The sequence below is a fragment of the Odontesthes bonariensis genome, chromosome 7 (genome assembly GCF_027942865.1).
Source record: "Odontesthes bonariensis isolate fOdoBon6 chromosome 7, fOdoBon6.hap1, whole genome shotgun sequence".
Taxonomy (NCBI): Eukaryota; Metazoa; Chordata; class Actinopteri; order Atheriniformes; family Atherinopsidae; genus Odontesthes; species Odontesthes bonariensis.
Window position 1 is genome coordinate 33,836,157 of NC_134512.1, and position 12,893 is coordinate 33,849,049.

Here is a 12,893-nt window from a genome sequence, read left to right on the forward strand (position 1 = left end):
TCTGTTTCAAGAACTCCCCTTTTTTGAATTGCCGGCAGACAATGGGGCAATCCGTGTTTGAGCATAAAGTGACATAACTTTTGGCGCAATCGCGCCCCCCCCACACCCAAATCCACAGCCACCCCCTTTCAGACACGCCCTCCTCCTCCTCCTCTGATTCTGGTACATATAGGGCTGGATCCGCGAATGGGCCATGACTATTTTATATACCTATATATTATTTTATCGTATCTTATAGGCTATCTAATTATTGGTAATTGCCAGTAACAGTCAACCTTACCACCTGGGAAAGTTAGCGGATACAGTAGGAGTACTTTCTTTTCAGTGAGAGCAAGGGCAGCCAATCAAGCAACGGCAACCGAATAGCGCCAACACCTACCTGCATTTCATAATGAGGTTGCCAGATAAGCTCTGAAAAGACGCATTCTAAACCCAGCATAGTAACAGCTGTTTCAGAAAGCCTTTTAGGGAGGTTCTGAGCCATTACAGACCCAACCAATTTTTGTTTGGGCTACATATCACATCACAGAACAAGGATTAATGCCCCATTCAACCTTTCTCTATCACCTTTAATAATATTAAGATAACCGTGTAAATCAAAGAACACGATCCTCACTGTTCTGCCTGCTTTGTCCAGATAAGAGTGGGCTCGCTGAAGCAGGTGGATGATGGCGTCTTCAACAGCAATGCCTGGACGATGAGCCTTTACATTGTACTTCAAAGCTCCACAACGGTTTCTCATTAAACCTTGATTAACTGAGAACATATTTGGTCAAATTCTGTTAATAGAGGGCGTGAATATTCATATTGGATGTCCACCTTCATGGGATGGATCACTGATGAAACAAAACTTTAACTTGAGTATTTAAACAGCTGCTTGCATGGCTGAAATATTCCAGCCTTTTATAGAATATCTCACTGAGGTTCAGGCCTGTCATTGTGAGTCACCATCACAAGTAAATGAAAAACTGACTCACAAAGAGTCTGTCAGCTTCAAGCAAGTGCATTCCACGCTTTGACTCCACGCTTTGACTCCACACCCAACACAAATATCACCCAGAGATCTTCCTTAAGGGTCACTGTGAACTTCCCAGTGGAAGCCATATGACCGCTGAATCTTAGGGAAGTTCACAGGGTGAGTAACATCATGCACAAACCAAGAACCAGAATCAGAGAGACATGTGAGAAGGGTTCAAATCTGCAAGTCACACTGTGTAATTTAACACTTTGGTGCATAGGCTGCGTACAAAACTGACACCAACCTAATGTGCCCGATCGATCCTTTTCTCCACAACAGCCGGCCTGAATGAGTCTGAGTGCTGATGAAGATCCACACCCTCTAGTCTGTCCCAGATTAGATTTCTAAAAAGGAGTCACAATGATTTGTGGGCCACGGTGATATTTCTCATCTTTAATGTATGATATGCAATCTCCATACTGTAGACAGTTTGAAAAAAAAGGAATAATAGTGCCAAAACATCTTAAATTTAAGGCTAAATTAACTTAATCTAAACATGCTTGTGCTTAAAACAAGTGTATATTTCTGAGATAAGAGATATCGGAATGAGTCATTATAGCTCATCGAGTATATAGTTTGAAAATATCATGTTCTATTGAAATAAATCAATTGAGCTTTCTTTGAGCACGAGATGATCACTAACAAATAAAGACAAGATCAGTGCATTTCTAATCTAAATATAATGTGATCACATTTGATTATGATAGCAGTTTTTTTGCACGAATCTGCAGCCTATAGGTAATAAAATATTAGTGAGCTGAATAACAACTTCTTATTAGCCTAAAGAAGAAGAAAACGCTGGCTGCTCTGGTATCTGAAATAGTTCTCAACCCACTCAGGATCACTGTCTACTAGGAGAAATGTATCCGGTTTTAACAGAGTTGCAAAGAAAGAGTGAGTCATGGTAGGAACAATGGGAATGATCATGCAGAGACGGGTGGAGGTGGGAGGGTTTAAGAAACTCTTGGTATAATTAAAGAAATCATTACATAATATTATATAATATTAATATATCTAATATAATAATAAATAAATAGAAATATAATATATAAAATATATATAAACACATAATATAATATAATTCATTTTTTCTAAATGATATTATATTATATGATATGATATTATATTATATGATATTATTATATTATATTATATTATATTATATTATATTATATTATATTATATCATATTATTATATTATATTATATTATATTATATTATATTATATTATATGCATAGTGCAGGTTTTTAAAAGGTAATTTTCCACTCTGACACAGCAGACGGGTTTCTTTAATCTTGTTGCATTCAGGTACATATGGAGAACTTCGTTTCCTAAATGTAAATCAATTAGGAAACCAAGCTTTAAATATCTATACGTATTACAATTGACATTTTAGCAGCACTGGCAACATCGAGTGAACCAGAAGTAAACTCTCTACAAAGACTATGCTGATACAGGAAAGCTCTTTACTCTGGGATATTTGGTGTATTAATACGTGTTGTTATGAATACTGAGAAATCCGCGGTTATGTGGCGCATTAAAACGCGACTTGAAGAGAGGCGGCAGAGTGTTTGAAGTTGAAACAACCGGCTCAGCTGAATGTTGCCCAAAGGTAAAATGTTAAGTTTTTGTGAAAATACTTCTTTGTGTAATGATTTTTAAAGTTGCAAGCTTCACGTTCATTATGAAACCGTGAAAATTAAGCTTTTTACTGCAACATATGCTTTCAATAGCTCAAAACGATGCTAACTAACCCGGTTAGTTTCGCTAAAAAACGTCTAAATCTTTTTCCCTCGTTCACGCGCCAGTTTTCTAAAGCAATTAAAACTACATGAACGTGTAAAAAGTGTGGCGAACTCCAGCAGAGAAGGATGTAACTAATGGGTCAACTCTGGAGTAGGAACACGTATTCAATGCCATAGTTACACTGTTACAAACTTGTTTTATACCTTTCCCAACATATATCAGTTCGCTGTGTTATGGAGATCCTTTTGGGCTGCTCAGCTTGTGGAAAGACAATAATAGAGATGGAAATGGAAGCAGAAGAGGAGAAGTCTGGGACATGTTCGGAGAGGTCCGGGACGAGTTCTGAATCAAATGACAATATGGGAAGGGAAGAAAGGTTGACGAGGATCGATGATGAAAGGGAAGATGAAGGAACGGAGGATCAATACTCTAATTTTCAAGTGTGTAAAGAAAATCCTATTAGGAAATACCAAATAAAATGAGAAACTATATATAATCATGTAGCCATGTTCTTTGCTAAAACAAAACAATCTTATACAGAGCCTGATGTTTTCATTTCAGGGCAGAGAATTCAAATTGTAAATGAATATAAATATTTAGGCATTATTTTGGACAGTAACCTGACTTTCAAGCAACATGTTAAAAAGGTGAGTAGGATTACAAACTTTACACTTAAAAATTTTAGGCATCTTTATTGTATTAATACGATAAATGTACATGTTCTCTCTTATAATGTGACATATTAATGACTGTCTACCAACATGGGCCACTGCAAACGCCACGACATTAAAGGAGAACTGCGGTATTTTCCACATTAAGCCTCATTTATGAGTCGTCTGCAATGTTTTAGAACCCCCCTCACCGCTTTTTTGATGTTTACTGCTGTCTCCGGTATTTGCCTAATTTTGATTCTTCTCAACCTGCTTCAGAATGGCAAGTACGGTGCATGTCCAAAAAGGTCCGTAAAAGCACCATAAACGTAGCCTGGCTGACGCGTCCACAATCTCGATGAGATGGTGGTCTGGGAACTAGGTGTGCATTTTCTCGTATTTGAGGCGTGGTTTACGAATGCCTAGAGCCGTTTATTGGGCGCTACGAATGTCTATCAAATGACGTCAGGTTCTTCCCATGCTGCTTTGCGCGCGATTCATAGCCAATTGTATCACTTATACCAGATGACGACAGAAATTCGACGAGGAAGAAGAAAAAAAAGTAAAATAAAAGTAAACTTGCGCTCTAAGCTACTTAAATTGACAACAAAGTAGGCCTATATGCTATATTCTACATGAATTTTTATGTTGTAGAGTTGTGAATTTATTTTAATAATGGAGAAATTGAGCAGCCTTGCTTTGTTGTCTACAGTAGTAGATCAACCCTCATCTTACTTTGAAGCTCCCAGCTCCCAGAAGTGACGTCAACGAAGCTTTAGCAGCAGAAAAGCTATCAGGCTTGTGTTGATGATAATAATAAACTCCTGGACTATGTACAAACTTCCAAATGCATCGTTTTGTGAGTACAGACCATATTTGTACTACTGTAGAAGTTTGGTGTCATGACATGTGATTTTAGTGTGGTAATTTTGGAGATACTGCCAGGGTCCGTTAGCGCTTGTTCTAAGCTATTCGGGATAACTCAGTAACTCAGCTGATGTTCGGCCAATATCGGAAAAACTTCGGGTGGGCTACTTGGCTGGATGTCACGGTTCAAATGACCCTAGGGTGAATCTACTCCAAAACACTTTCTAAGGCTGCATTGAACGGTAACGTTGTGTCCGCTGTCATGTTGGATTAACGCTCTACAAGCTTCGGTGTAGCGTATAGACGTCGTCATCGTCTTGCTGCCCCCCCCCCGTTCTGTGATTGGTTCCCAAACTCTAGCAAAAATAAGGGCAGTGGTTTCCAGGCTGACTTTGCAGTGAGAATGAAATCGAGCGCAAAGCAGCATGAGAATTCCCAGGCTGCCATAAACGTCCGTTTTCAAAATCATCAACTCACCGGAGTGGTTACTGGTGTGCACTGGTAATCCATATCAAATTTCGTTGCGAAAAGTTGCTTCTGTCGTGTTTTATTTGGCAGCTCGTTCATGCTCGAACTATTTTCTGAGCGGTGGCGGAGTAATATCAACGAACATCCAGTACAAAATGTCAAATAAAACACGACAGAAGCAACTTTTCGCAACGAAATTTGATATGGATTACCAGTGCACACCAGTAACCACTCCGGTGAGTTGATGATTTTGAAAACGGACGTTTATGGTGCTTTTACGGACCTTTTTGGACATGCACATGACTTGCCATTCTGAAGCAGGTTGAGATGAATCAAAATTAGGCAAATACCGGAGACAGCAGTAAACATCAAAAGAGCGGTGAGGGGGGTTCTAAAACATTGCAGACGACTCAGAAAAGAGGCTTAATGTTGAAAAGTTCTCCTTTAAAGCCGATAATATCTTTATATAAACAAGCTGTCAAGATTTTAGATCAAAAACCAAGATCTTTTCATCACTGTCCAATACTTAACAAATATAGGCTTCTAAGTTGGAACAATCTTGTTATGTTTAAAAATTGTTGTCTTGTATATAAAATCCGACACAGCTTAGCTCCACCACCACTCTGCAGCCTACTGCAATTTAGATCATCTGTAACCAGTGTTACTAGAGGGGCTGCGAGAGGTGATTGTGTAGTGCCTTACAAGAAATCAACTTTTGGTCAGTCAGTTTTCACTTATAAAGCAGCTGGTCAGTGGAATACAATCCCACAAAACATAAGAGAGTCCAGTCCTTATAGTTCATTCAAATTAAAATGAAAGAAATGGCTGATAGACAACCAAGTCTGTCAGCATTAGTGTATGAGATTAGACGGGTCTTATTGTTGGAGTGTGTGTGTGTGTGTGTGTGTGTGTGGATCTTTTGTGGATGTGTGTGTGTTGGGTTTGGGTGGGCTGTAGACAGATGTGTAACACATCTGTTTTTTATCTGTATTGTAATTGTTTTATTTTTGTTTTGCTTGCTTTTTTGCTGTAATTTATTCTTTTGATTAATAGGTCATTTTGCCATGCTCCTTCTGGCAGGGGAACTACCAATGGAAACTAGCCTTTTGGCTATAATTGGGTGCATTTACATTTTCTTTGTAAAATGTCAATTAGTGTACACTGTCCCTCTATAACATCCATCCATCCATTATCTATACCGCTGAATCCGTCCCCTCTATAACAAATAAAGTTAATAATAATATGTGCATAAGTATTGAGCCTCTGGAAATATCCGCGGGGATGACTAGAAAGATGTGCGAACATAAAAGGAAATGCAGTAAAGTTTGTGCAATTCTAACAAGCTTGAAAGTGGATAGTTGGTCTGAGCTCCTTTATTCTCCAACCTGAGCCTCCAATTCAGCCAACATAACCTTTACTTCGGTGGATTTGTCTGTGTGGAATAAGAACACACTCCTCGAATCTGCCACCTCAGTCCTGGGGTCAGTTGTAAAATTATGAACTGGAAAGAGTTTTATTTTAAATGTCATTAGAGAGTAAGGCATCAACAACATGCCCACTCACACTGTAACCCAAAGATGAGGCAGCTGCCGAGCGTGCAAGCATAACAAGTGAGGCAGGAAGTGACCCTGGTGAGCAGGACACCTGCAGGATGTTACAGACACTGTTTTCCATCATTTTCATCCTCAAAATAAGTGTGAGAGTAGATTTTAGAGGCATGTGTGTGTCCCTCCACTCATCAGGCGTTAAATACATCTTCTTCCAGCTGTCATTGACACAACAAAACAGTCATTCGGCCTCTTTGCTGCGTGACGAGCACTGCTTGCCCTCTGCTGCCCGTTCATTGAAAGCGGCACGAATTGCTGGGTTTGAATCTTGTTTTTTTTTCCAAACAGCGACAATTATTTCTGCGGTTATGAACCACAGTGGGAATTAAAACATGAAATTACAAATACAGAAAGGAAGAAATAAGATGCCGGGAATACAAAAGTAATCAGAAAGGTTCAGGGCTGCAGGCCCTCAACCTGTAAAGTGACTCCTTTCTGACCAGAACTTTCTTCAGTTCCCGATTCCTGCTTTGGAAAATGCAGGAATCGGGAAAAAGGACTCACCAAAAGTGCCTAGACTCCAGGGAAATGCAGCTACAAACAATGCCACACGAAGCTTTTAGGATTGACTGTTATCATACTTTAGGCACAGCGCAGGGGCCACATGTATACAGAACTGTGTGTTTAAAATGACGGACTTTTCTTTTTTTCTTTCAGACACTCATGAGTGACTCTGAAAATGCAGACTTCTGCGTGGAGTCTTGGACTCTACCTCAGAAGAGTAAAGGGCAAAATGAGCGCAAGAAGGACAAAAAAGACCAAAAACGTAAAAACAGCGGAGCCTTGAAAACGCACGAGAGCGCTAAGAAAAAGAAGAAAAGCCCCAAACTCAGTGAAACTGTTGTGGAAAGGAAGGAAAAGACGAAAGAAAAGAGGAAGGGAAAGAAGAAGGGAAAGAAGAAAAAGAAAAAGAAGTTGGAGCCAGATGATGATGACGTCACCTTAACGCATGGCAGAAGTGCACAAGCGAAACTTATCGAAACGCCCGCGGCAGCAGATTCATTCCAGGATAAGAAGCCAAACCCTGATGATCCGAGTCGAGGCTCGAAAACCAAAAGAAAAAAGATGGTGGCGTTTGGCTTATCACCCGGCTGCATTCGTGTCAAACGTCCTCAGTTCGCCTGTTCGTCACCCAAAGAAATGAAAGCTGCGTCACAGGATGAGAGCTGCTCTCAGGTGACGGCGACAGGACAACCTCATTATAACGACTCTGAGTGTACCAGTGATGACATCAACAGCCAGGACCTGTTCATCACCCAGAAGAGGTTCAGAGCGTCGCCCTCCGAGCCCTCCAGCAGCGAGGCCACAGACAGAGCTGCCGCTGCATCCCCTCAAGTGCTCACACAGCGAAACAAGGGCCAGCGTACGCACGCGCCGATCAAACCTCCGCAAAACTCATATTCCCATCAGCACCACGGAGCATCACATGAGCAGGAACCAGAAACAGAAGAAAGGAACATTTATGAGCCACGTCGGCGTGAAAAAAGGTCCTTTCAGACACAGGTTGAGTTCAAAGAAAGCATCGTGGAGAAGAAGGTGTCTGTATGTGCACGAGACAAAGCGGCCAATCCTTTTTTGGACGTGCCAGTTGTTATAAACCCCACCCAGGATGCTGCTTCGAGCCGGTGCTCCACTTCTTGTCTTCCGCTCGCGGATGAGCCGCCCCTGCTTGCTCCACACTCATCGAGCACTTCGACTCAGACAGAAAACTTCTTCACCAGCGAGCTCTCCTCCTACCTCAGCTTCTGCCGGGGCGGCAGAGGGACTCTGCACTCTGACCACTGGAAACCTTTAGATCTGAGCCTGCCGCAGAGGGCGAGAAAATACCTCCGTTTGTCCGTGAAGGGAGAGGACAGAGGCGCAGGCACGTCCGGTTCTCCGCAGGAGAAAGAAGTAAAGAGGAATCCTTCTGAATCCACTCCGAGCCCTCAGTCAGAAGCTGATCTGAAGTCCGCTGACACGACGACCTCCAGCGAGGACGACCACTCCTGCCGCACTGGCAAGCGAGACCCGATCCAGGTGAAAGCACACCATCCAGTTTTTTTAGTTACTCCAGAATAGATCACTGTGGTGCCTCTAGATCATCTTTAAATTCTGTACCATTTCTGAGGGTTTTTCCACGTAATTCTCCTTTATCAGTGAGCACCTTTGTGTTTAGCTCTTCCTTCAAAGAGCTCGGAGGCTTTTTGTTTCTGTGACTTACTGGACACTGAAAACAGTTTGCCTCACACGGTGATTGACAACGGTTGCCGTGGTAAACATGAAGCCTGATTCAGAACAGGCTGATGCTCTTAAACATGCAGAATCATCATTTGTTCCAGTTAGTGTTAAAATGTTAGGAGAATATTTCTACATTTGACTTTACTAAATTTGATTTTTTCAGCTATTTTTCTTTTATTTATTCGATGATTAGATTATGATTGAGATAATTTTTATTCATCAATAAGACAAATGGAAGTCATCACACAGATGCAGGAAAACAGCTGGTCATAAACTAAACTGGGGTTCCCCTTTTAACTTGGCTTTTATGCAGAAGTTTTACGTCTTCTCATTTTTACGTCCGAAGGTTTCTGACCACATCTGGACATTGTAAACTCATTCAGGTGTACCATTGTTTTCTGTTCATGAGCGTTCTCATAAGACAGATCAAAGCTTTTGCATCTGGGAGTCAGTTCCAGTGAAAAATTACTTCCCTTTGAAACTCTCCACATTTAATTAACTCTGCTGCAAACTTCAAAGTCAAAGATGAGCAAACACTTCATCAGATCTCAGGTTTTACATATTTGGTGTCTCATTAATAATTGAGAACCACTGAACTAAGTCAAGTTTACCTCAGGATGAGTTTTACTCTCTAAATTAGGACTTTGAATGGACGATTTGTGCTGAAACACTGGTATTCAATACATTTATTTGAGTAAAAGATGCAATGCTAATGAACATTTTGTGGGTTGTTGTACTTTCATTGGAGTTGTTAACATTAGAAACAGAATAACCTTGTCCTTCAGTGTGAGATGTGTAGCTAAAAAGTAAGAAGTCTTTGAGGTTTGTTTCGCTGTTCAGTAACAGAATGACTTTTTGTTGGACTTCAGGTCAAAGGAGTCCAGATGAAACTAAACAAACCCTTCTTTTTCAAGACAAAAGGAGAGGGGTCACCTCGACCGGAGTCACCGCTGATGAAACTGTCTCAGGGCAGAGACACTAAAACCAAGAAGCATCATTATGGAAGACAAGGAAGGATCTGAAGGAAGGACACTAGCCTGTGTTTAGTGGCTGCCAGTCATACTGCAACCAGATGAATTATAGCATCTGGAACATCGTTCAGTGTTGTTGTTGCTCGAGTTCAAGAGTTGTTTGGGTCAGTTTTCATTAAGAGGTGTTGTGTGAAGTATGAGCCTTATGAGCCAGACAGTAGACTGCAGTCAAAGCGGTCTCTGTTTGTACAATCAGAGGGTTTTCTAATAAAAAAGTTTAAAGTTAACAGCAACTAAGAACGGGGTCATGAGAAGAGCAAACATTTCACCTGCTAAAACATTTCCAGAGCGCTCCGACTGCTGTCTCTCAGCACTTTAAAAACCCGGAATATTTCTTTAACACTCAGAGGAGCAGTAACTTAACTTAGCAGCTCAATATATGTTGCAACATTGTTGTCAGAAACGTGAAAAGGATAAAAACAATACTCTTCACTGATCCAAAATAGTCTCAGGATGAATTTCATACAATTGTTTTCAATTGACATCATTTTCCGTCGTGATTTTATCATTAAGTTTGAAGCATAAATTAGGTTTAGTGGGAGTTTCTTCTAAAAAATATCAGTTTCAGTGACAATATTTTGGAATTTCATGAAACTGTGACATCAACTTGTAGTTGATAGATTTGTTCTATATGAAAATTGTTTATTTATTTACACACATGCAGTTTTTTTTTGAGAATCAACTGTTCCAAAGTCCTCAACAGTGTTCAGCCCTGAGGTTTATTTATTCAATCTCCATAGAAGCATTGAGTATTTTATGTGTCGCACATAAACATTCATCCATTTTACAACAGGAGTTTGTTGTTCGTCACATTTTCTGTATGCGACACAGATTTATTACCACCAATAAAAGCTGAAACTCTTTTTCTATCTGAGGTTATTACACACAGCGACTCCACGTGTTAAGAAAAATCTTAAAAAGTAAAAAACAAACCTCAGTACTGCTGACTGAGTAACAAAAGGGCTAGAAAATGTGAGTAATGTCAGAAAAGATGCTTTAATGTAACAGATTTCTGAGAGCAAAGCCTAGTTGTGTCTGAAGAGTTTGATCCCCATCCAGCCCCAGAGGTGAAAGAAGACATAGACGGGGATGGTGACCGGCAGCAGCAGGCTGTAGAAGCACAGACTGTTGCTGCTGGTGCAGCCTTGAGGGAAGTTGTCATCCACGGCTGCAGAGTAGAACAAACCAAAAAGAGACACTATGGGGATCAGTCCCACCATCATGGACAGGGAGAACATCCTGGCAGATTCGTTTTACTATAATTTACTGCTGGAGTAGATAAATAGCACGTGATAGATCACATATACTTCAGCTAAAAAGCAGCAAAACGGCAAGTTGGAGAAATGATTTAGAGCCTGTGTCTTATTCAGTCCAACAGCATTTAAAGTACGCCAGTGTTCAGTCCGTTTTTATGAAGAAGTTTCTGTTACTGAGCAGGTGTGTTTGAGGTGTCAGCGCCTTTCTGTAAGAGTCTGGCCTCCTGAGGGATCATGTTGGGGATGCCATCAACGATGGGATAAGCAATGCCAAGCTCCTCGTTGATCAGCTCGTTGGTATTCGCATCGTACCTGAGGAGGGACAAGGCACACAACTAAGTCCATACTGTGCTGTTTCATCTTTAAATGCATCATATTTGCTTGATAAATACAAGAGTAGGTGAAAAAGTAGCAACTAAAAGCTTGAGTCCCCTTTCCCACATCACCTGAATGCAGCTGCTGCTGCTCAGTAACTGATGTGGTTTGTCTGAGCATAACAGGTGGTGCTCAGCCAAGGCAGCAGTTATTTTTAATACCGGTTAATCTGCAAATTATCTACTCGACTGAGCACTAAAATGGCACAAAATACAGAAAAAGCACCTTATAACCAACAGGACATATTCAGAAGTCACATTATAACCCCTACCCCCTAAACTAAATCAGTGAAATCCCCATCTGTGTTTATTTCTACACATTTCACACAAATAGAATAAAGGTTTGACACACTTGGCGTCTTTCATAATCTTGTGCAGCTGTGGACGGGCCAACAACATCTGGTCCTAGTACAATACGATCTAGATTTGTGGGAGTAAAACTGCGGAATTTGCTTATTGATTTCTGACGGATGCAATAAGGGTTTGGCACGTTTGAAAGTACGTTTCAGACAGCGGGAAGACTTACATTTGGGAACAATAACAGATGAAACACCTGAGAAGTAGACGCTTAACAGTGAAAAGGGGCTCCCATAACGGTTAAACTGGAGGTTAACGTCGGAAAAGCTATTAAGTCTCAATTAGGGGTAAATCTGGACGAGGTGCCCAATTTTGTCCCATAACGCGCTTAAAAAAAGGGTAAAGGACAAAATAAAGAAGATATGAGTTACGCAACATATTTTAATCACACCTGTCCTCTTAAACCGAGTTAACTCGTACGTTTCGTATAATTTAAGACGAAGTGAGGCATTAAAAAAAAAACACAAACAGAGCACATTAACATCAGCTAGTGACTGCTTTAATCTGCGTTATCACGGTTACCTCAGTGGTTTCTTGGACAACGGACATACGAGGAACTCCAGCAGGGAGGAGTCAAAAGGCGGCTGCACTTCGTCCTTCACGTCGGTAAAGCTTCTCACTGACACTCGGGCGGATGTTAACGTCGGTATTAACGGCGCGTGTTTCACATTACGGTGAACACGAACCGTTTCTGTCACCAACCTGCTCAAAACATTCTTAAACATGACCAAAAAGTACTCAACAAGCTCACCGAAGTCTCCAACAGGAAGCACCAGTTTCCGTGCAGCTGAATAAAAAGACCGCCGCCTCTGAACTGCTGTGAAAGGTTCCGCTTATCGACTTCGTCCGCAGCGCTCGTTGATTAAAACCCCGGAAATGTGTTTAAATTAGCTTTATTTTGGCTGAATTTTTAAAAGATATTTTACATAAAATGATTAATATAATTTAAATGGTTGTACATGGGATTTGAAGAATGGTTGTTTCTACAGTTTCCCGGTTTTGCCCGCGTGGTGGCAGTGTTGCACTGATCAATAAAAACTTTAAAACATTTCACCAAAACTGGAACCAGATTATCTAAACAAAACTTTGAAATGATATCTAAACTACACTAGATAATTACATTGCTCCAGTCACTTTCTTTTATCTATAAATTCTGTGAGATTTCTGCCACTTAAAGATCAGTCTTTCATTTCCTCAAACAAAACAGATAAATAAATATGAAATAAACAACTTTGGTCATGTCTGTTGTTTTAGAAGACAGAAATAAATGTAGAAATATAGTTTGTGGATTTTATAAC

At 40.6% G+C, this 12,893-nt stretch overlaps 1 protein-coding gene across 1 annotated transcript; it reads right to left on the reverse strand.

The window, feature by feature from the left end:
* Positions 1-10,585: 10,585 nt before the first annotated feature.
* On the reverse strand, positions 10,586-11,032 carry LOC142384807 (phosphatidylinositol N-acetylglucosaminyltransferase subunit Y-like). Its single transcript, XM_075471114.1, has one exon. The coding sequence runs from the start codon at positions 10,844-10,846 to the stop codon at positions 10,634-10,636; it is 213 nt and encodes a 70-aa protein (XP_075327229.1). The 5' UTR covers positions 10,847-11,032; the 3' UTR covers positions 10,586-10,633.
* Positions 11,033-12,893: the final 1,861 nt, after the last annotated feature.

Coding starts and splice junctions, on each gene's coding strand:
- LOC142384807 (XM_075471114.1), bottom strand. CDS start 10,846: ATGTTCTCCCTGTCCATGATGGTGGGACTGATCCCCATAGTGTCTCTT.